Raw genomic sequence first — 23922 nt, 5'->3', positions numbered from 1 at the left:
GGAGTAAAGGAGGGAAAACAAGCCAGGTTGCAGAGAGAGAATAAGAGTCATGTAATGAGCCTTGTAGAATACTGACTGCAAGGCACTGACCTGAGCATTTTACATATATTAATTCATTGAAACTTCACAACCTATGAGGTAGGTTGATGTAGTTATTGTTATCATTTTAATTATTCCCAGATGTAAAGACAAGAACAGAAATGGAGCATGTCCAGGTGGCTTTCAAACCTCTGGTTAGAATTGCTCTTGGAGGCTCCAGGTTCCTGCCTGTTGGCTAGGTCCTGTGGGACATTTGGGTCCTTTTACAGTGAATCTCTTTCTTACGCTTAAGCTAGTTCCAGTGGGTTTGTCATTTACAACCAAAATATTTCAAAACACAACCAAATAATATAGCAATCCAAACAATACTTAACAGCTAAAAACTAATATGACTAGAATTCAGGGTCTATTCTTCTCTCAGGTGCACAAAAAAATAGTAAAACATTTTTTGTCAAAGCCTTGGAAGAAATCTAATTACACCATATCCGTTACATTTCTTTGTTGCAATAGACTACACAAATGTAAGAACAGCACATAGGTTTTCTTTGAAGATAGAACAGTAAAGTTAATTTGAACCTTTCAGTGCGTATAAGCTTATTCATTCGTTTTTATGATAGAAACCAAAATATAGGAATAATTTGTGTTTATACTATGTTCAAAACAGAACTAATATTATCAAAGCAGAGTCTCAGGAAAAAGCAATTATTACTGGCATTAAGAAGGGAGGAATGATTTAGAAAATATTAGAACAACATAAAACGTTTAAAGAAATTTTTGTATCTTAATTTTTGTATTTTAAATGTACTGTCACCTTACTATCATAATCATTGATTAAAGGAATAAAGAGGAAAAAATATGAATAAAGAAAGGTGTTTGAATGAGTCCTCAAAACATCTAAGGCTTTTAGATGAATCGTTTTCTTCCTCTTGCTTATGCCTGCAGGTGTCATAAAAAACGGTACCCATCCAACCTACCTACTGCCAGCATTGTCATTTGTTTCCACAATGAAGAATTTAATGCCTTGTTTCGGACAGTGTCCAGTGTCATGACTCTCACTCCACAGCATATCCTTGAAGAAATTATTTTGGTAGATGACATGAGTGAATTTGGTAAGACAGGACGCTAATCGTCTATCTAACCTACTTTGAAGGCAGTACTATCTCTGTGGCACTTGAGTTATTTTATACAAAGAACATTTTTGGGTGGGTTCTGAGGCAGGCACTTTGATGCACTCATGGCGATGTGAGAGCTGGTCCTGGTCCTTATGGAGTTGGGCTAATGGAATGGTTAGTGTTTCCATGAGACAAATGTAGGGGCAAGCTGGTCTTTAAAGGTCACGCATGACGTTCAAGAAATGATATCTAGCAAACTATTACATATAGGATAGATAAACAACAAGGTCCTACTGTATAGCACAGAAAACTATGTTCAATATCCTGTGATAAATCCTAATGGAAAAGAATATGTATACGTATAACTGAATCACTTTGCTGTACAGTAGAAATTAACACAACATTGTAAATCAACTGTACTTCAATAAAGTAATTTTTTTAAAAAAAGTGCTCTCTGAACTGAGGTCTGAAGGCTGAGTTGGGCTTATATCGATGGAGAGGAAGGAAAAAGTATTTTAGGCAGAGGAAATGGCATTATAAAGGCCCAGAGGCAAGAGAAAACATAGTGAGTTTGGAATAGTTGTGTATTTGATGTAGATTATGTGTGAGTATAGTGTTAGGAGGGAGGGAGTAGGCCTGAAACCAGAAACGTAAAAAGGCAGCCCCTCTTGAAGGCATTGTTTGAATTTTATTTGGAGAAAAAGGGGAACGATTCCAAGGCTTAATGCAGGGAAATGACACAATCCAGGTACTTTACATGAAAGAATTCTAATCACGCCAACTACGCTGAATGGCTTATTCCTCCATGTTCACTGGTTTTAAGGAACTGTGACACTAGAAGAAAATCTGATTAACTCCATTTAGCATCTGAGATTAGCTGTCTAGTTTACAACTTAGTTACAAACTTCAGGCAAGCCAGGAGGGCCCAGATTAAGGATAAGCTCTTTGAAGTCTGCAGGTTCCCTGTGAGGTGCATTTCTCATGGAAGCAATGTATCTGTATTGGATAAGTTTTCTACCTAACAGTTTACCTAATCCACCGTGAATCTGACCCACTATGGGCCGGGACAGAAAAAGAGGAGGAGAAACAGGAGGAAGAGGAACAGGCAGAGGAAGGAAAGAAGGTATCCCGGGAGGTTCACCTCGGAGAAATAACTGTAGATGCGTCAACTCAAAAGTGAAAGGGAACTCAAGCTAATGTCAGCTACATTTAGGAGTTCCACTCATTGGCCAGGCACTGTCACGTATGACATTATTTGTGTGAGAGCCACGCAGATCAGAGGGGTCCAGTACTGTTTATTTCTGGTCTTGTGCTTAGGAGGGGATGTGGAGGGACGGCCAGCTTCCTTATCTGACTGGTACCCTGAGCAACACATCTGGCCACGTGTGGGGCAGGAAGGCCCCAGTAAAGCCATGAGCAGGGAGCCGGGTGGGATCTTTGCTGGACTGTGGAGTTCTAACTTCTCACCCAGAAGGACAAGGATCCTGCCATGGAGATGCAATTCCAGGATGACCAGGGAACCTCCCACAGCCTTTCAGATCTATGCCAGGAGTTCAGAGACATACCTGGTTCCTCAGATGTTCTTTAGGCATCAGAGGACTCACTGCTGATGGCTGAGGGATGGTTGGACTGCTGGACCGGACACTCTGCTTCTCCTCCTGGATCCACGGTCACCTGGTTGGTGGTCATTTCAACCACCCCACCAAGGAGCTTAGTCTTGGACCCACACAGAACCTCAAACAGGAAATGGGGTGTTCTGTGTCCTGATGAAGCTCAGGATTGATGTACCCCTGCTTTAATCCACAACGATTTCATGTGGGCCTTAGGAGAACTTTCTTCAACTGTAGCTAGTCTTTTCTAGCTCATAGCAGTTGGTACTGCTGATGGAGTTCCTCAGCTTGGGATAGCAGGGGTCAGGAGCCCAGACACCTGCCCCCATTGAGTTACACGAGAGGCATGTCCAGAGCTGACCTGCTACTGTCCACCTTTCTCATAGTCCTGGTACCTCTCGACTACAAGCCAACGACATGACCATCTTCTGAAGGACCCAAACCCTCCACTTCATGTCAGCAATGACCACTGCCAGAACGGCCTTATTTACTCCTAGGTCTGCCGCACAGAGTTCCTCTGGGTCCCGGATGTTGGGAGGGGTTTGCAGACATCTGAGCTGAGACACTGCCCCTACCCTGCAAGCAAAGCTGTGCGGCCTGCAGTCTGCCTCTGAGCAGGGCCCTGGCACTCTTCTTAAAGACAAGGAAAGAGATCCCTCCTCCTGACGAGACTACAGCGAACCTGCTTCTGTTGCGCCCCAGCCTCCTGATCCAGATTCCTAGGACTTAGGAGTTTAAACCTCTGAGGCATCTGTATCCATCTCACCAGAGACTTCATATTAACCTCCAAGTATTGAGTGACCGTTAGGTACCAGGCTCTGTGCTCGGTCGTGGATTTCTTCCTCTCACTGCAGACCTGCAAGGAATATGGTACGTCTGCCTTCTCACAGATGAGGAAACTGAGACTCGAGTGGTGTGATAACCTCCCTGGGAATTATTACAGAGTTAAGAGCACGATTATTAATAATAAAGTCAAATTGCCCCAAAGAGTCATAACTCATGCTTTTTCTATTAAAATTTTAATAGTGATTTATTAAAATAGAGGTATTTCACTAGAAACACAGAAGGATGTCTGCAGTTGATTTCGATGCTGAATCCCTTTTTGTTCACGTTTTGTTCACATTTTATGCATGTTCGTCTGATAAAATTTTCTTTTAAGGTTAGAACATTTATGGAATAGCATAGTTTTTAGGAATCAATCAAAATTGTGGGAAATTGGTTTAATTTCTGTACTTATAGTTTACAATTGTCAAGTGTTGACTTTTTTTCCAGATGATTTGAAAGAGAAACTGGACTATCACCTGGAAATTTTTCGGGGAAAGATTAAATTAATAAGAAACAAAAAGAGAGAGGGACTGATTCGAGCAAGGCTGATTGGAGCATCACGTGCTTCAGGTATGAACATGTCGTTGGGAACATGACCCTGTGTCTGCGTCACAGAGATCTTCCTGTGTGTATGGAAATCATCCTCGTGGAGACCCTCCACGTCTCCATATATTTCAGCCATATGAGTCTTTAATCTTCTTTTGACTCTGAAAAGATTCTGCTTCAAAACGTTAATTCGTTATTTCAAATAGAGGATATTCTTTTGCAGGGGTCATAATGTCAGCCTCCTGTCGCAGGATGAGTTCCCCCAGGTACAAACTCTGGGATGGAGTTTTAAATACGTGCAGGGAACCCACTGGGGCGCTCTTGGGAACCACGTAAGGGGAGCGGAAAGCAAGACTTTATGGGGAGAGTGGGGCTGTGATGCAGCTGCCGACCATGGGGAACTCTGAAGCTAGGAGGGTGTCAGTTCAGGGCCTCTGGCAAGCAGAGGCCAAGACGAAATGGGAGGCGTGTTTACGGAGAAATGTCTGTGAAGGATAAAGGGGAGAGGGAAAAGCGTGGACCAGAAGCTTCTGGCCTGACACCTGTGGAAAGAGGCAGGGAAAGAAAGGAAAGGAAAACTGCAAGCCCTTCAGTCTGCTGCGTGGCTCCCAGAAAGGCTCCCAGGGGCTGGTGGGGAGCCCCAGGGCAAAGACCGCCCATTGGAGGAGTCCTGCATGGGTGCCCCAGTGGCCCAGCTCTTGTTCATCCCCCGCCTGCCCCCCCGCAGTGTGCTTAGTGATTGGCTGGGAGCCCTGGGAGGGCAGGCCTTGGTGTGTACTGCAGAAGATCCCAAAGCTTTGGAAGCTGTCAGCCCCACTCCCCGTGGCAGGTTCTCTTGAAGGGAGGTCTGAGCAGCACACTCAGGAGCGGTGCAGAGACGTCCCACCTGGCCCAGGTAAGGGGACCAGACAGGGACGAGGACACCCTCTGCCCCCCAGGGAGGGGGCGTCGCTTTGGACCAGGCAGCCACATCCTCGCCAAGGGCAGTTCCTGGGGAGTGGACTGAGTCCCGAGGGGAATCCGAGCATTCTGACTTTCAAGCTTCCTGGAAACCCGAGTGATCAGAGGGTTGTTTGCAGAATATTAAACTAGGACAAAAGGCGATGGGTAATGTTTAAGGGTCTTTCCTCAGGCCATGTGGCGGTCTGAGGAAATGTCTCTGTTCTTTAGCAAGGCTATTTCCTTATTGAGTAGAAGGCCAAATAAAAGCAAGATCTGATTCTTTTTTTCTATGTTGGCCTGATTGAGACATTCTCTCATTTAACTACACAGATAATACGTATTAATTGTCCAAAACGCAACATAAACCACTAAAACTGCATGGCATGTATCTTTTCAGAACTTTGGTTTTATGCATTAATATACATATGTGTGTATGTATGTACACACGTGCACACATACACACATGCACACATAGATGTACGGATTTTTAAATATATGGAATCGTACTATCTCTCTTGTTCTGAGACTTACTCTTTTAATTTCAATTTAATGTTTTGGAACTTTTCCCATGACGATACTTGAGACTTACCTCAATTTTTTTTTACTGCATTGTATGGTATTCCATATGGATTCCATAATGGATTGCCATAATTTGTTTAGCCATTTGTCATTTGGTGATCTTTACTTTTTACTGTTACTCAAAAGAAAAGTTGTACGGGCAATTCTTGTACATATACCTTTGTGGGAATGAATGCTTATGCCTCTGGGATAAATTGCTAAAAGTGGAACTGCTGGGCAAAAGGGAATTCTTACTTTATTTTTTTTATTTTTTTATTTTTATTTTTTTATTTTTTTTGCGATACGCGGGCCTCTCACCGCTGCGGCCTCTCCCGTTGCGGAGCACAGGCTCCGGACGCGCAGGCTCAGCGGCCATGGCTCACGGGCCCAGCCGCTCCGCGGCATGTGGGATCTTCCCGGACCGGGGCACGAACCCGCGTCCCCTGCATCGGCAGGCGGACCTGCAACCACTGCGCCACCAGGGAAGCCTGGAATTCTTACTTTAAATTCTGATGGATGCTGCCAAATTGTCCTTCAAAAGACGGTACCAGTTCACAGTTCCATCCCAGGGTGTAAGAGGGCCCTCTCCCTGAGCCGAGCCGACACTGGAGTATTTGTTACCAATCATTCTAGTGTTTGCCAAATTTGGTCAAAAAACGGTATCCTTTATTTTCTTGGCATTTCCTCGATTACTAGCAGCGTGGAGTGTTTTTTCATATTTTTGTAGATTTTTTTATAGATTTTTCTGTGAATTTGGTCTGTTCCTATCCTTTGTCAATTGTTCGATTGGGTTGTCTGTTTGTTACTGATTCGGAGGTGCCTTTATGATAACCAATCCTGTATTATATACACTGAGAATATCACTCCCCAGTCTGTGGCTGACCTTCCCATCTTTGTGGATAGTGTCTTATGTTGAACGGAAGTTCACCAAAAAACCCACTTCCTCTTGGAGGACACAGAGCTACCCTGGGCTTTCCTGACTTCCTTTCAGTAGGAATGGCCTTGTGACTATATTTCAACCACATTTCCTGACCAAGGCTTGTAGGAAGTTGGTTTATCTGCCTCCACACTTTATTCCCCCTTCTGGCTGACTAGGGTGGAGCTGACTGCAGTGACTTTGAAGGGCATGGGTTGAAGATGGAAGAGATCCCATCAGCTTGTGTTCCTGAGTGACCCCGTGGAGGAGAGCTTCCCCTCAATCAGGAACCTGCCTTGGACTACTAAATGAGTAGAAATAAACTTTGACTGCATTTGAGCCATTACAAATTTTGGAGTTTTATTATACTAGCAACTAGCTTTAACCTAATAAAACAATCAGGACTTCCCTGGTGGCACAGTGGTTAAGAATCCGCCTGCCAATGCAGCGAACACAGGTTCGAGCCCTGGTCCAGGAAGATCCCACATTCCACGGAGCAACTAAGCCCATGCGCCACAACTACTGAAGCCCACGTGCCTAGAGCCCGTGCTCCACAACAAGAGAAGGCACTGCAATGAGAAGCCCGGACACCTCAATGAAGCGTAGCCCCCGCTCGCCGCAACTAGAGAAAGCCCTCGTGCAGCAACGAAGACACAATGCAGGCAAAAAAAAAAATCAGATTTATCAATATTTTTCTTTATGATTTTTGTGTCTTGTTTAAGAGATTCTTCCTTATTCCATGATCATGACGATATTCTACATTTTTTTAAATTTTGCTTTTTTACGTTATATTATTAATCTACCTAGAATTGATTGTTCTGGGAATGGTGTAAGGTAAGAATCTAACGTCATTTATCCTTTATGGCTAACCAGTTATCTCCATGCCATTCATTAAATAGTGCAGTCTTTCTTCATAGATTACAGTGCTACTTCTATCACTTACATCTGTATATTCCTGCATTAATTCTGGCTTCTCTCTTATTATTGTATTTGTGTATTTCTAAGGCTAATCACACCCTCTCTTGATTAGGATAGCTTGATAAGACGTTTTTATAACTTGTAGGTCAAATATTTCCATGTCATTCTGCAAAATCGTCTTAACTTAGGATCATCCCATTAAGTTCCACAAAAAATCTATTGAGATTTTCACTGGAATTGCGTGGAGTTTATAGATTAAAATGGGAGAGAATTTATATCTTTTTAATGATGTCTTCCCATTCATGGACATTTATTCAGATCTACTCTTACATTCTTTCAATAATGTTTTGTCATTTTCTCCATAGATACCATGTGCAAAGATTTATTCCTGTTTATCTTGGTTTCTTGTGTTTTTTAAATTGTGATTTGGGATCTTCCTGTTGCATTTTCTAATTACTGGTATATAGGAATGAGATACTTAAAAAAATTTTTTTTTTAATATTTGGCTGCAATGGGTCTTCGTTGCTGCACGCAGGCTTTCTCTAGCTGCAGCGAGCGGGGGCTATTCTTCATTGCTGTGCGCAGGCTTCTCATCGCGGTGGCTTCTCTTGTTCCAGAGCACGGCCTCTAGGTGTGTGGGCTTCAGTAGTTGTGGCATGCAGGCTCAGTAGTTGTGGCACACGGGTTTAGTTGCTCCTCGGCATGTGGGATCTTCCTGGACCAGGGCTCAAACCCGTGTCCCCTGCATTGGCAGGTGGATTCTTAACCACTGCACCACCAGGGAAGTCCCTCTCTTGAATTTTCTGTCAACTGAAAATAGACAATTTTCCCTCTTCCCCTCTAACATTGAATTGAAGTGGAGACAGTAGGTCATCCTTTCCTTATTCCTAACTTTAATGGGAACAATTCTAAATTTTCACTTAAATATTTTATTTACCGATATTAGTTTCCTGGGGCTGCCATAACAAAGTACCACAAACCAGCTGGTTTAAAATAAGAGAAATTTACTGCCTCGCAATTCTTGAGGCCAGAAGTCCAAAATCAAGGTGTCAGCAGGGCCGCGGTCTCTCTGAAAGCTGTAGGGGAGGGTCCTTCCTTGTTTCTCCCAGCTTTCGGTGGTGGCCGTCAATCGCTGGCTTGCAGCAGCATCCCTCCAGTCCCTGTACCCTTGGCCACATGGCCTTCTCCCTGTGTGACTAAGGACACCAGTCATACTGATTAAGCACCCACCCTACTCTAGTAGTACCTCATCTTAACTAATTACATCTGCAACACCCTATTTCTAAATAAAATCACATTCTGAGACACTAGGGGTTCAGACTTGAATATGTCTTTGGGGGAGGACATAATTCAACCCGTAACACTGCCATAGAGTTGTGTTTTTTTAAGGAGAAGAAGTCTTATTAATTTTTTAGTTTAGAAATTTTCAAACCTACAGAGCACTTCTATACCCTCATCTAGATTCATTAGATGTTAATGTCTTACAACACCCACTCCTTTTATACGTAATCTCACTTCCTCTCCATCCCTTCCCCCCACCCCCACACACAGCATCTATGTTCAAAATTAAGAGAGGCTTAGAATTTTCTTTTTTTTTGGTACTGTTTTCTTACATTGATACTTTGCTTTATTAGACTCATAGAATGAACTGTATGGTTTTTCCTCTTTTTCTTTTTTCTGAATATCTACATAAGACAGATTATGTAGATATTTGGAAAATTACATAAAATTGGCCTATAAACTATCCAGGCACTGGTATCATTTTTGGTTTCCTCTGTAATCCAGGTATTTTTTTAAGTGAATTTTAAAGTTTCCAAACGTAAGGGATTTTTAAAAAAACATTTATTTTATTTATTTGTTTATTTGGCTGCATCGGGTCTTAGTTGCAGCACGCAGGATCTTCGTTGTGCATGTGGGGTTTTTAGTTGCGGCATGTGGGATCTAGTTCCCTGACCAGGGGTCAAACCCGGGCCCCCTGCATTGGGAGCGCAGAGTCTTAGCCACTGGACTACCAGGAAGTCCCCAAACATGAGGGATTTTTCTAAATTGTCTTTTAATTGCTGATTACTAGCTTAAGTGTATCATGGTTAGAATTTCTGGTCTGTTGTTTTGTTGCCATCTCCTTTGTGTCTTAAAGCTGGGTCAGAGTTTCAAGACATCTATGTGTATTTGAAAAGAATAAATTTTCTCTTTTTGGCTGTAGGTTTTATATAGATCTAATTTTGTTGGTCAAATACACTGTATTCTTATTCATCTAATTTGACTTGACATAAATAGTAATTTTGTCAGTGCTTGCTATATCTATCAGTCTATATTTGCTGCCCCCCACCCCCTGCCCTGTGATGTAGGCTGCCTAGGCTAGGCTTTGCGCCCGGATTAGAAACTGTGCGATCCTGGGATGTGGGCAGGTCAGGCAAGAGCTGGTGAGCCGTCATTCATTATTCATGTATGCACTCCTCCAATCAAGGATTTATCTAGCGCCTCCTATGTGCTGTCCATGAACATTTATTCCTTTTTAAAAATTTTTATCAACTCTATTGAGATACAATTTACATAAAATAAAGTGTACCCATTGAACATGGGTAATCGGTTTTCATACGATGCTAACGTGTACTTGCAGGTTTAGAGTTGTGTTAGCTTCCCGAGGAGCTGATATTCGCATTCTCATGACGTCACTCTATCTCTTGTAGAGGCTTCCGATTCGTTCCCCGCTAGTGCTCTGACCTCATCACTTATTCACCTCCCCTTCGCTCTACCCCAGCGGCACTGACCTTCTTGCTGCTCCTCAAACATACCGACTATACTTCTATCTCAGAGGCTTTGCATGTGATTCTCCCCCGCTGGAATGTTGTTCTTCCAGACACCTGCTTGACCTGTTACTTCACTTCATTCAGTTCTCTGTAAACACATGTCGCCTTATCAGAGAGGCCTTGAGAAATCACCCTGTACAAAACAGCAAGCCCCGGGCTTCCCTGGTGGCGCAGTGGTTGAGAGTCCGCCTGCCGACGGAGGGGACGCGGGTTCGTGCCCCGGTCCGGGAAGATCCCACATGCCACGGAGCGGCTGGGCCCGTGAGCCATGGCTGCTGAGCCTGCGTGTCCGGAGCCTGTGCTCCGCAACGGGAGAGGCCACAACAGTCAGAGGCCCGCGTACCGCAAAAAAAAAAAAAAAAAAAAAATACAGCAAGTCCATATTCCTCTCTGTCATCCTTCCTCTGATGGATTTTTTTTTTGTAATATTCATGGCTACGTGTCTACTCAGCTGTGTGGGTGCTGCTGCCCACGTGATGACTGAAGTTGCCCTTAAATTGCAGTAGCTGAGACTTCCCTGGCGGTCCAGTGGTTAAGACTCCACGCTTCCACTGCAAGGGGCACGGGTTTGATCCCTGGTCGGGGAACTAAAATCCCACAAGCCATGGGGCAGCATAAACAAATAAGTAAATAAATAAATTGCAGTAGCTGAGACAGCTGTGATGAGCCGTGTGCTGTGCCCTCGGGCAGGAAGGAAAATGACAGCAACTGGGGGCATAATTCCATCAGCGAGAATTAGAAGGTGAGGGTTTTGCAAAGTGGAGACAAGGTGAGAAAGAGAATCTATAATCAGATGGCCTGAATCTAAAGGAAAGGGGACTTTGTTTTTTTGCGTGGGAGCAGAAATGTTATGGTTCAGAGGCAGCCATAAGTAGCTGGGAAATGCCGATGTTGCCCTGGACCCAAGGATTCATGCAGTCAGGGAGGAAAAGGAGGAACTTTCTATCAGGAATGTTGCTGGGGAAATAGCATCTTCTAGGGAGAGTCTGGGCTTACATAAGGCAGGAAGGTCTGTAGGAGAATTTTGTGGGAAAAAAAATTAGTGTAGGGAAATTCACTTTAAATAAGAGAACTGTGGAAAGGGTAAAAGGGTAGTCCACAGTGGAAGAAGAAGTTTGGGGGAATAAATACAGGGCAATCTGGGGGTGAGAATGGAGTATCTTCTACTGAATTGGCCTGGATGGTCAGCAAGCCGCCAAGATGGCAGAGATGGGGTGTAGATTTCAACTGCGGTCCTAAAAGCAAAAGGTTAACAAAATCTAACACGCCGTTGAGAGCTTGCATTGTTGCTTGACAGTCACACAGAGTGAGATGATTTTGTTGCCTAAATACGGTAGACAGAATAATGCCCTTCCCCAAAGAAGGCGTCCTAATCCCCCAAACCTGTTAATATGTTACCTTATGTGATTAAAGTTAAGGGCCTTGGGATGGGGAATGAGCCTGGATCATCCAGGTGGGCTCACTCTAATCACATGAGCCCTTAAGACTGGAAGACCCTCCAGGCTGTGGGCAGAGGGTCAGAGAGATGTGCGTGATGACTCCATCCGCTGTAGTTGGCTTTGAAGATGGATGAAAGGGAACAAGGAATGTGCGTAGTTTCTAGAAGCTGGAAAAGGCTTCTCCCGTAGAGCCTCCGGAAAGGAGGCCAACCCCTTGATTTTTTTAGCCCAGGGAGACCTATGTTGGATACCTGACCTACAGAACTGTAAGAGAATATATTTTTGTTGTTTTATGCCACTAAGTTTATGTAAAGAACACTAATATATCTAGAAAGAGACCCCTCTGCAGGTGCTTGACCTTGAGTTGGAGGGTGGTAGTTATCTGACTTCCTGACAGTTCAGCTGCTTCTGGAATTGCAGCTGCTCAGGCTGACCGGGAAGCTTTGCAGGTGGGAGCAGAGGGGCCACATGGTTTTGGGTAGAGGGGCCCTTGAGCAGCTTCTCCAAAGGCAGCCGTGCAGAGGGCAGTGTCTGACTCTCCGCCACAAACATCCAAGGGAGGTGACACAGGGCAATACAAAGAGCACTGGTTTTCGAACCAGAGCCATGGTTTCAAGTTTGGTAGGTGCCAGTTACCAGCTACGGGATCTTGGGCAAGCCACTTCTCCGAGCCTCAGCTTCCCAATCCGTGATATGGGAACAAAGATATCTAACTAATGTAATTGTTGGAATGATTGAATGAGGTAATTATGAACACTTTTTTTTTTAAGCATTAAGTATTAAACAAATGCTTATTAAAAAGTGATCAGTATAAATAATTAAAACATAAATATTTAATTTACATGCTTCAAAATGGTAAAATACATAAAATAAAACTAGGAGAAATACAGAGCAAAAGTAATGAAAATATAGATCATTCCCAGTGGAAAGTCTCTTGGAGATTTTAGAACTCACCAGCCTTATTTCCCAGTTAGAGAAGCTAATCTCCCTAACAGATCAGAGACTTGTCCCAGGTTATGTAATTCAGGACTCAAACCCACAAATTCTGGTTTCCATTGCAGTAAACAGTATCATCACACTACCGGGTCATGGAAACATAGCAAGCAAGCAAAAAAAAAAGAGAAATTCAAATAGCATAGTCACTTAATTGCTTTTTACAAAATCCAAATGGCTATGTTTAACAGATTTATAGTGTGAATGAAATGGAAATGTTTGGATATTGTACAAAAACTGATCAAACACTTAAGCACAAAGAGATTCTCTGTAAATTCCCCCGAACTAGATTTTGCACACCACATTCTTAAACATCAATACAAAAAAAAAAAAAAGAGAGAGAGAGAGCAGTAACATAATATGTAGGTTAATAAAAGTGAAAATATGTAAGACCTTAAAAATGATTGCTTTAGAGACCAAACTGAGAATATTTAAAATAAATATAATGAGTTATGTTTAAATGTAAAAATGTAGAAACTAAAGAAAAGCAGAAAATAAAATGAAATAAGAGGAGAAAAAGACCGAAAATATTGAGCGAGACTGATACAGCATTTGTTGTTTTTTAAAAATAGGGTAACAAACCTTGCAAAACCACAATCCCTAGAGAAATTGTGCAAATAGATTGCTACAGGAAAGCAGAAAGGAAGCTTCCACTCAGGGAAAGATGAAGAATATATCTCCCAACTTTTAACTTCAGTGAGTAATTCAGTTTTGAACATTCCACAAATATTTTTTTGGAAGGAAGTATGGGAAAGTTCCTTTATCAGGCAGATTGAACCTCATGCCCTTCAGTTATTTCAGATCCTAAGGAGAGAAGTTGGTTTAATCTGGGAAGACAGGGTTTTAGATAAGATACAGATGATTGTATGTAGGTTCTCTCTATAAACAATAAATAGAGCAATCCTTTCTATAACTCCCGAGGCCAACAGAAGTCAAACAACTGCTCCACTTCCTGGCAATAAACTTAAATATTTTGACATTCCCACAAAATATTCTTGTGAGTGTGGGAAGCAGCCAGGAGGGACCCCAGTACCCCTTTGCTCTCATTAAAGCATGTAAGTTTCCCCCAGAAAATGCCTTAGGATGAGTGAAAAATAATCAAGTTTCTTTGAAATGTAGGGGCTAGGTAGCTTGTTCCCACATGCTTTGTAATTTAAATTAGTACTCAGAAAAACTCAATATTACTTTACATGTAGTATAATTTTTAATTATTTTGCGATTTATAATCCTATATTTGTGGTCTTCCTGGGTCATTCAAATTGTCAAAGTTGAAAATATTTAAATCTTTAAATGCCAAGTGTATGTATGCTATATATGATAAAGAGGACACCGCAAGTTAGTATGGGAGGAAGGCATTTTTTTGGGTTTTGTTGTGGTTCTTTTTTAATGGCCCCCAAACAATTAGTTATTTGAGAAAAATTTTCATCTTCATTTTATACGAGACACCAAATGAATTCTAGCTGGATTAATAATTTTATTTTTAAAAGTCAAACCATTAAGTTGTTATAAGAGAAATTTTTGAACAGAAAAAGAAACAGATTAATACCCGTTCTACAAAGAAGAAATTTCAAAGCTTAAAACGAATGGGCTTGGGGCTTCCCTGGTGGCGCAGTGGTTGAGAGTCCATCTGCTAATGCAGGGGATGCGGGTTCGTGCCCCGGTCCGGGAAGATCCCACATGCCACAGAGCAGCTAGGCCCGTGAGCCATGGCCGCTGAGCCTGCGCGTCCAGAGCCTGTGTTCCGCAACGGGAGAGGCCACAACAGTGAGAGGCCCGCGTAAAGCAAAAAAACAAACAAACAAACAAAACCCAATGGACTTAAAAGTTCTCATCACAAGAAAAAAAATTTTTTTGTAACTATATATAGTGACAGATTTTAACTAGACTTACTATGGTGATCATTTTGAAATATATATACAAGTATCAAATCATTACATTGTACAACTGAAATTAATATGTCAATTATACCTTTAAAAAAAAGGTAAAAATAGCTTACTACACAAAATGAAAAACTGTAAAATATGATAAAATTAAATAACAATAGGCTGGGGAAATAGTATAACTAAGACAGATAAAAAGTTAATATTCTTACAATGTAAAATGTACATACCAAACCATTAAAAAAACCAAACAAACCATGACTCCCATACCTAAACGGTCAAAAGATATAAACGTTTCATTTGCAAATGGCTAATCACCTGAAAAAAAGTTCAACCTCACCAGTAAATTTTTAAAAATTAACCAGATATTATTTGTTTATTGAGGTGAGATATATACTTAACATAAGATTGAAATGAACGATCCAGGGATGTTTAGCATAGTCACAATGTTGTCCAACCAGCACCCCATGCAGTTCTGTAATATTTTCATCACCCCAGAAGAAAACCCCACACCCATGAAGCAGTTTCTTCCCATTTTCCCATATCCCAGCCCCTGGCAACCAACAATCTGCATCCTGCCTCTGGGTTTACTTTTCTGGATATTTCATATTAATGGAATCGTACCTTTTATGTCTGGCTCTTTCACTAGCATAATGTTTTTGAGATTCATCTACATGAGTCAGCACTTCATTTTTTTATGTCTGGATAATATTCCATTGTATGCATATATACAGTTTGTTTCTCCATTCATCTGTTGGTAGACATTTGGGCTGTTTCCTTCTTTGGGCTATTGTAAGGAGTACTGCTGTGGACATGCGTATACATGTATACATTTCAATTCTTTCTATTTTTATTTTATTTATTTAGTTTTTGGCTGCGTTGGGTCTTTGTTGCTGCGCATGGGCTTTCTCTAGTTGCGGCGAGTGGGGGCAACTTTTTTTTTTAACGTTTTTATTGGAGTATAATTGCTTTACAATTGTGTGTTAGTTTCTGCTTTATAAGAAAGTGAATCAGTTATACATATACATATGTCCCCATATCTCTTCCCTCTTGCGACTACCTCCCTCCCACTGTCCCTATCCCACCCTTCTAGCTGGTCACAAAGCACAGAGCTGATCTCCCTGTGCTATGTGACTGCTTCCCACTAGCTATCTATTTTACATTTGGTAGTGTTTATATGTCCATATATACACTACCACTCTCTCACTTTGAGCCAGCTTACCCTTCCCCCTCCCCACGTCCTCAGGTCTATTCTTTGGTAGGTCTGCATTGTTATTCCCGTCTTGCCCCTAGGTTCTTCATGATCATTTTTTTTTTTTTTTTAGATTTCATATATATGTGTTAGCATACGGTATTTGTTTTTCTCTTTTTGACTTACTTCACTCTGTATGACAGACTCTAGGTCCACCCACCTCACTACAAATAACCCAATTGCGTTTCTTTTTATGGCTGAGTAATATTCCATTGTATATATGTGCCACATCTTCTTTATCCATTCATCTGTCGATGGACACTTAGGTTGCTTCCATCTCCTGGCTATTGTAAATAGAGCTGCAGTGAACATTGTGGTACATGACTCTTTTTTTTTTTTTTTTTTTTGTGGTACGCGGGCCTCTCACTGCTGTGGCCTCTCCTGTCGCGGAGCAACAGGCTCCAGACGCACAGGCTCAGTGGCCATGGCCCACGGGCGCAGCCGCTCCACAGCATGTGGGATCTTCCCGGACCGGGGCACAAACCCGTGCCCCCTGCATCGGCAGGTGGACTCCCAACCCCTGCGCACCAGGGAAACCCTGCGCCACCAGGGAAGCCCTCTTTTTGAATTATGGTTTTCTCAGGGTATATGCCAGTAGTGGGATTGCTGGGTCATATGGTAGTTCTATTTTTAGTTTTTTAAGGAACTTCCATACTGTTCTCCATAGTGGCTGTATCAATTTACATTCCCACCAACAGTGCAAGAGGGTTCCCTTTTCTCCACATCCTCTACAGCATTTATTGTTTGTGGATTTTTTTTTTTTTTTTTTTTGCAGTATGCGGGCCTCTCACTGTTGTGGCCTCTCCCGTTGCGGAGCACAGGCTCCGGACGCGCAGGCTCAGCGGCCATGGCTCACGGGCCCAGCCACTCCGCGGAATGTGGGATCTTCCCAGACCGGGGAAAAAACCCGTGTCCCCTGCATCGGCAGGCGGACTCTCAACCACTGCGCCACCAGGGAAACCCATGTTTGTAGATTTTTTGATGATGGCCATTCTGACTGGTGTGAGATGATACCGCATTGTAGTTTTGATTTGCATTTCTATAATGATTAATGATGTTGAGCATTCTTTCATGTGTTTGTTGGCAATCTGTATATCTTCTTTGGAGAAATGTCTATTTAGGTCTTCTGCCCATTTTTGGGTTGGGTTGTTTGTTTTTTTGATATTGAGCTCCATGAGCTGCTAGTAAATTTTGGAGATTCATCCTTTGTCAGTTGCTTCATTTGCAAATATTTTCTCCCATTCTGAGGGTTGTCTTTTCATCTTGTTTATGGTTTCCTTTTCTGTGCAAAAGCTTTGAAGTTTCATTAGGTCCCATTTGTTTATTTTCGTTTTTATTTCCATTTCTCTAGGAGGTGGGTCAAAAAGGATCTTGCTGTGATTTCTGGCATAGAGTGTTCTGCGTATGTTTTGATAGTGTCTGGCCTTACGTTTAGGTCTTTAATCCATTTTGAGTTTATTTTTGTGTATGGTGTTAGGAAGTGTTCTAATTTCATTCTTTTACATGTAGCTATCCAGTTTTCCCAGCACCACTTATTGAAGAGGCTGTCTTTTCTCCATTGTATATTCTTGTCTCCTTTATCAAAGATAAGGTGACCATAGGTGTTTGGGGTTATCTCTGGACTTTCTATCCTGATCCATTGATCTATATTTCTGTTTTTGTGCCAGTACCATACTGTCTTGATTACTGTAGCTTTGTAGTATAGTCTGAAATCTGAGAGCCTGATTCCTCCAGCTCCATTTTTCATTCTCAAGATTGCTTTGGCTATTCGGGGTCTTCTGTGTTTCCATACAAATTGTGAAATTTTTCGTTCTAGTTCTGTGAAAAATGCCATTGGTAGTTTGATAGGGATTGCATTGAATCTGTAGGTTGCTTTGGGTAGTATAGTCATTTTCACAATGTTGATTCTTCCAATCCAAGAACATGGTGTATCTCTCCATCTATTTGTATCATCTTTAATTTCTTTCATCAGTGTTCTATAGTTTTCTGCATACAGGTCTTTTGTCTCCCTAGGTAGGTTTATTCCTAGATATTTTATTCTTTTTGTTGCAATGGTAAATGGGAGTGTTTTCTTAATTTCACTTTCAGATTTTTCATCATTAGTGTATAGGAATGCAAGAGATTTCTGTGCATTAATTTTGTATCCTGCTACTTTATCAAATTAATTGATTAGCTCTAGTAGTTTTCTGGTAGCATCTTTAAGTTTCTCTATGTATAGTATCATGTCATCCGCAAACAATGACAGTTTTACTTCTCCTTTTCCAATTTGGATTCCTTTTATTTCCTTTTCTTCTCTGATGGCTGTGGCTAAAACTTCCAAAACTGTGTTGAATAATAGTAGTGAGAGTGGGCAACCTTGTCTTGCTCCTGATCTTAGTGGAAATGGTTTCAGTTTTTCACCATTGAGAATAATGTTGGCTGTGGGTTTGTCATATATGGCCTTTATTATGTTGAGGTAAGTTCCCTCTATGCCTACTTTCTGGAGGGTTTTTATCATAAATCGGTGTTGAACTTTGTTGAAAGCTTTCTCTGCATCTATTGAGATGATCATATGGTTTTTCTCCTTCAATTTGTTAATATGGTGTATCACATTGATTGACTTGCGTATATTGAAGAATCCTTGCATTCCTGGGATAAACCCCACTTAACCATGGTGTGTGATCCTTTTAATGTGCTGCTGGATTCTGTTTGCTAGTCTTTTGTTGAGGATTTTTGCATCTATGTTCATCAGTGATATTGGTCTGTAGTTTTCTTTTTTTCTGATATCTTTGTCTGGTTTTGGTATCAGGGTGATGGTGGCCTCGTAGAATGAGTTTGGGAGTGTTCCTCCCTCTGCTATATTTTGGAAGAGTTTGAGAAGGATAGGTGTTAGCTCTTCTCTAAATGTTTGATAGAATTCGCCTGTGAAGCCATCTGGTCCTGGGCTTTTGTTTGTTGGAAGATTTTTAATCAGAGTTTCAATTTCAGTGCTTGTGATTGGTCTGTTCATATTTTCTACTTCTTCCTGGTTCCGTCTTGGAAGGTTATGCATTTCTAAGAATTTTTCCATTTCTTCCAGGGTGTCCATTTTATTGGCATATAGTTGCTTGTAGTAATCTCTCATGATCCTTTGTATTTCTGCAGTGTCAGTTGTTACTTCCCCTTTTCCATTTCTAATTCTATTGATTTGAGTCTTCTCCCTTTTTTTCTTGATGAGTCTGGCTAATGGTTTATCAATTTTGTTTATCTTCTCAAAGAACCAGCTTTTAGTTTTATTGATCTTTACTATCATTTCCTTCATTTCTTTTTCATTTATTTCTGATCTGATCTTTATGATTTCTTTCCTTCTGCTAACTTTGGGTTGTTTTTGTTCTTCTTTCTCTATTTGCTTTAGGTGTAGGGTTAGGTTGTTTCTTTGAGATGTTTCTTCTTTCTTAAGGTAGGATTGTATTGCTATAAACTTCCCTCTTAGAACTGCTTTTGCTGCATCCTATAGGTTTTGGGTCGTCGTGTTATCATTGTCATTTGTTTCTAGGTATTTTTTGATTTCCTCTTTGATTTCTTCAGTGATCTCTTGGTTATTAAGTAGTGTATTGTTTAGCTTCCATGTGTTTGTATTTTTCACAGATTTTTTTCCTGCAATTGATATCTAGTCTCATAGCCTTGTGGTCAGAAAAGATACTTGATACGATTTCAATTTTCTTAAATTTACCAAGGCTTGACTTGTGACCCAAGATATGATCTATCCTGGAGAATGTTCCATGAGCACTTGAGAAGAAAATGTATTCTGTTGTTTTTGGATGGAATGTCCTATAAATATCAATTAAATCCATCTTGTTTAATGTATCATTTAAAGCTTGTGTTTCCTTATTTATTTTCATTCTGGATGATCTGTCCGTTGGTGAAAGTGGGGTGTTAAAGTCCCCTACTATTATTGTGTTACTGTCGATTTCCCGTTTTATGGCTGTTAGCATTTGCCTTATGTATTGAGGTGCTCCTATGTTGGGTTCGTAAATATTTACAATTGTTATGTCTTCTTCTTGGATTGTTCCCTTGATCACTCTGTAGTGTCCTTCTTTGTCTCTTATAATAGTCTTTATTTTAAAGTCTGTTTTATCTGATAGGAGAATTGCTACTCCAGCTTTCTTTTGAGTTCTCTTTGCATGGAATATCTTTTTCCATCTCCTCACTTTTAGTCTGTATGTGTCCCTGGGTCTGAAGTGGGTCTCTTCTAGACAGCGTATATATGGGTCTTGTTTCTGTATCCATCCAGCCAGTCTATGTCTTTTGGTTGGGGCATTTAATCCATTTACATTTAAGGTAATTATCAATATGTATGTTCCTATTACCGTTTTCTTAATTGTTTTCAGTTTGTTATTGTAGGTCTTTTCCTTCTCTTGTGTTTCCTGCCTAGAGAAGTTCCTTCAGCATTTGTTGTAAAGTTGGTTTGGTGGTGCTGAATTCTCTTAGCTTTTGATTGCCTGTAAAGCTTTTAATTTCTCTGTCAAATCTGAATGGGATCCTTGCTGGGTAGAGTAATCTTGGTTGTAGGTTTTTCTCTTTCATCACTTTAAATATGTCCTGCCACTCCATTCTGGCTTGCAGAGTTTCTGCTGAAAGATCAGCTGTTAACCTTATGGGGATTCCCTTGTATGTTACTTGTTGTTTTTCCCTTGCTGCTTTTAATATTTTTTCTTAGTATTTAATTTTTGATAGTTTCATTAATATGTGTCTTGGCGTGTTTCTCCTTGGTTTTATCCTGTATGGGACTCTCTGTGCTTCCTGGACTTGATTAACTATTTCCTTACTCATATTAGGGAAGTTTTCAACTATAATCTCTTCAAATATTTTCTCAGTCCCTCTCTTTTTCTCCTCTTCTTCTGGGACTCCTATAATTTGAATGTTGGTTCAGCATTTAATATTGCCCCAGAGGTCTCTAAGACTGTCCTCATTTCTTTTCATTTTTTTTTTCTTTATTCTGCTCTGCAGTAGTCATTTCCACTATTTTACCTTCCAGGTTACTTATCCGTTCTTCTGCCTCAGTTATTCTGCTATTGATCCCTTCTAGAGAATTTTTAATTTCATTTATTGTGTTGTTCATCATTGTTTGTTTGCTCTTTAGTTCTTCTAGGTCCTTGTTAAACGTTTCTTGTATTTTCTCCGTTCTATTTCCAAGATTTTGGATCATCTTTACTATCATTATTCTGAATTGTTTTTCCGGTAGACTGCCTATTTCCTCTTCAGTTGTTAGGTCTGGTGGGTTTTTACCTTGTTCCTTCATCTGCTGTGTGTTTCTTTGTCTTCTCATTTTGCTTAACCTACTGTGTTTGTGGTCTCCTTTTCACAGCCTGCAGGTTCGTAGTTCCCGTTGTTTTTGGTGTCTGCCCCCAGTGGCTAAGGTTGGTTCAGTGGTTTGTGTAGGCTTCCTGGTGGAGGGGACTAGTGCCTGTGTTCTGGTGGATGAGGCTGGAAATTGTCTTTCTGGTGGGCAGGTCCACGTCTGCTGGTGTGTTTTGGGGTGTCTGTGAACTTATTATGATTTTAGGCAGCCTCTCTGCTAATGGGTGGCATTGTGTTCCTGTCTTGCTAGTTGTTTGGCATAGGGTGTCCAGCACTATAGCTTGCTGGTCATTGAGTGGAGCTGGGTCTTGGTGTTGACATGGAGATCTCTGGGAGATTTTTGCCGTTTGATATTACGTGGAGCTGGGAGGTCTCTGGTGGACCAATGTCCTGAACTTGGCTCTCCCACCTCAGAGGCACAGCTCTGACACCTGGCTAGAGCACCAAGAGCCTTTCATCCACACGGCTCAGAATAAAAGGGAGAACAAAAGAAAGAAAGAAAAAGATTTTTTTTAAAAAAAGTTATTAAAATAAAAAACAAAAAATAATTAGTAAAAAATTATTTTCAAGTAATTAAAAAGAAAGAAAAACCAAACCAAAAAACAAATCCACCAATGATAACAAGCGCTGAAAACTATACTAAAAAAAGAAAACGGACAGACAGAACCCTAGGACAAATGGTAAAAGCAAAGCTATACAGACAAAATCTCACATAGAAGCATACACATACACACTCACAAAAAGAGGAAAAGGGGAAAAAATAATATTTCTTGCTCCCAAAGTCCACCCCCTCAATTTGGGATGATTCATTGTCTATACAGGTATTCCACAGATGCAGGTACATCAAGTTGATTGTGGAGCTTTAATCCGCTGCCACTGAGGCTTCTGGGAGAGATTTCCCTTTCTCTTCTTTGTTCTCACGGCTCCCGGGGCTCAGCTTTGGATTTGGCCCCGCCTCTGCATGTAGGTCGCTGGAGGGCGTCTGTTCTTCGCTCAGACAGGACGGGGTTAAAGGAGCCGGTGATTCGGGGTCTCTGCCTCACTCAGGCGGGGCGGGGGGGGGGGGGGGGGGGGGGAGGGGCATGGCTTGCGGGGCGGGGCTGCGGCGGCAGAGGCCGGCGTGACGTTGCGCCGGCGTGACGTTGCACCAGCCTGAGGTGCACCGTGCGTTCTCCCGGGGAAGTTGTCCCTGGATCCTGGGACCCTGGCAGTGGCGGGCTGCACAGGCTCCCCGGAAGCGGGGTGTGGATAGTGACCTGTGCTCGCACACAGGCTTCTTGGGGGCGGCAGCAGCAGCCTTAGCGTCTCATGCCCGTCTCTGGGGTCCGCCCTTTTAGCCGCGGCTCGCGCCCGTCTCTGGAGCTCCTTTAAGCGGCGCTCTGAATCCCCTCTCCTCGCGCACCAGGAAACAAAGAGGCAAGAAAAAGTCTCTTGCCTCTTCGGCGGGTCCAGACCTTTTCCCGGACTCCCTCCCACCCATCCGTGGCGCACTAACCCCTTCAGGCTGTGTTCACGCCGCCAACCCCAGCCCTCTCCCTGGGATCCGACAGAAGCTGGCACCTGAGCAGACAAGCCTCTCGGGCTGGTGAGTGCTGGTCGGCACCGATCCTCTGTGCAGGAATCTCTCCGCTTTGCCCTCTGCACCCCTGTCGCTACACTCTCCTCCGTGGCTCCGAACCTTCCGCGGGGGATACTCTTCATTGTGGTGCGTGGGCTTCTCATTGTGGTGGCTTCTTTTGTTGTGGCGCGCAGGCTCTAGGCATGCGGGCTGCGGGCTCAGTAGTTGTGGCGCATGGGCTTAGTTGCTCTGTGGCATGTGTGATCTTCCTGGACCAGGGCTCAAACCCGTGTCCCCTGCATTGGCAGGCGGATTCTTAACCACTGTGCCACCAGGGAAGTTCCTGAATTCTTTTTAATATGTGCCTGTTAGTGGAATTTCTGTGTCACATGGTAATTCTTCTTAACTTTTTGAGGAGCTGCCAAACTGTTTTCCGCAGCAGCTGAACCATTTACATTCCCATCAGCAACGTATGAGAGTTCCAATTTTTCCACATCCTCACCAACACTTGTTATTTTCTGTCTTTTTTGTCTTGTTTTAATTCTAGCCATCCTGGTAGATATGAAGTGGTACCTCACTGTGTTTTTAATTTGCATTTCCTTAATGACCAATGATGTTGAGCATCTTTTCTTGTGCTTGTTGGCCATTTATATATCTTCTTTGGAGAAACAGATGGTATTTTTCACCTATCAAATTAGCCGACATGATTTTAAAATGTTTGTGTTATGTAATATTATAGAAGCTATTTTAAGTGAAAAATGCAAAGTGTTAATTGAACAGTGTGTGTGCTGCCAACAGTAAAAAAAAAAAAAAAAACTATATATGTTTAAAAATGGGGCTCTTTTTAGCTCAGTTTTGATTGAGGCATGAAGACAACAGATGTTATATTCCAAAGTGAGTTGTCGGACACAGTACCATAAAGAAATTTCAAAATAGATATCTGAGAAGCAAACTCAGCTACACTGAATCAGATCGTTAGAATTAGAGATGATTTTTAGAGAAAGCTGCTTGCTAAATCCTGGTTAGAGGAACTTGATGTGAATTTCCTGTGTTGGGGGCTCAGCACATCCTCAGACATCAGTACAACAAAACCAGAAACCTTTTGGGGGTGAAGAGAAATGAACGGATGTTGGCTTCTCACCTGAGAATCAAAAGGGCAGAAGAAGGGCTGTGGCTAGCTACGGAACCAAGGACATTTGCTTCAG

At 41.9% G+C, this 23922-nt stretch overlaps 1 protein-coding gene across 8 annotated transcripts in view; it reads left to right on the top strand.

The window, feature by feature from the left end:
* Positions 1 to 23922, top strand: part of GALNTL5 (polypeptide N-acetylgalactosaminyltransferase like 5) — a 125660-nt gene that overhangs the window by 71836 nt on the left and 29902 nt on the right. For all 8 annotated transcript variants that reach the window (XM_049715175.1, XM_033408370.2, XM_033408368.2 and 5 more), the window contains 2 exons: positions 982 to 1148; positions 4034 to 4156. In XM_049715175.1, the coding sequence (XP_049571132.1) occupies positions 982 to 1148; positions 4034 to 4156 (290 nt within the window). The remainder of the gene's footprint in view (positions 1 to 981; positions 1149 to 4033; positions 4157 to 23922) is intronic.

This window comes from Orcinus orca, chromosome 9 (genome assembly GCF_937001465.1).
Source record: "Orcinus orca chromosome 9, mOrcOrc1.1, whole genome shotgun sequence".
Lineage (NCBI taxonomy): Eukaryota > Metazoa > Chordata > Mammalia > Artiodactyla > Delphinidae > Orcinus > Orcinus orca.
This window is presented reverse-complemented; position numbering and strand designations above follow the sequence as displayed.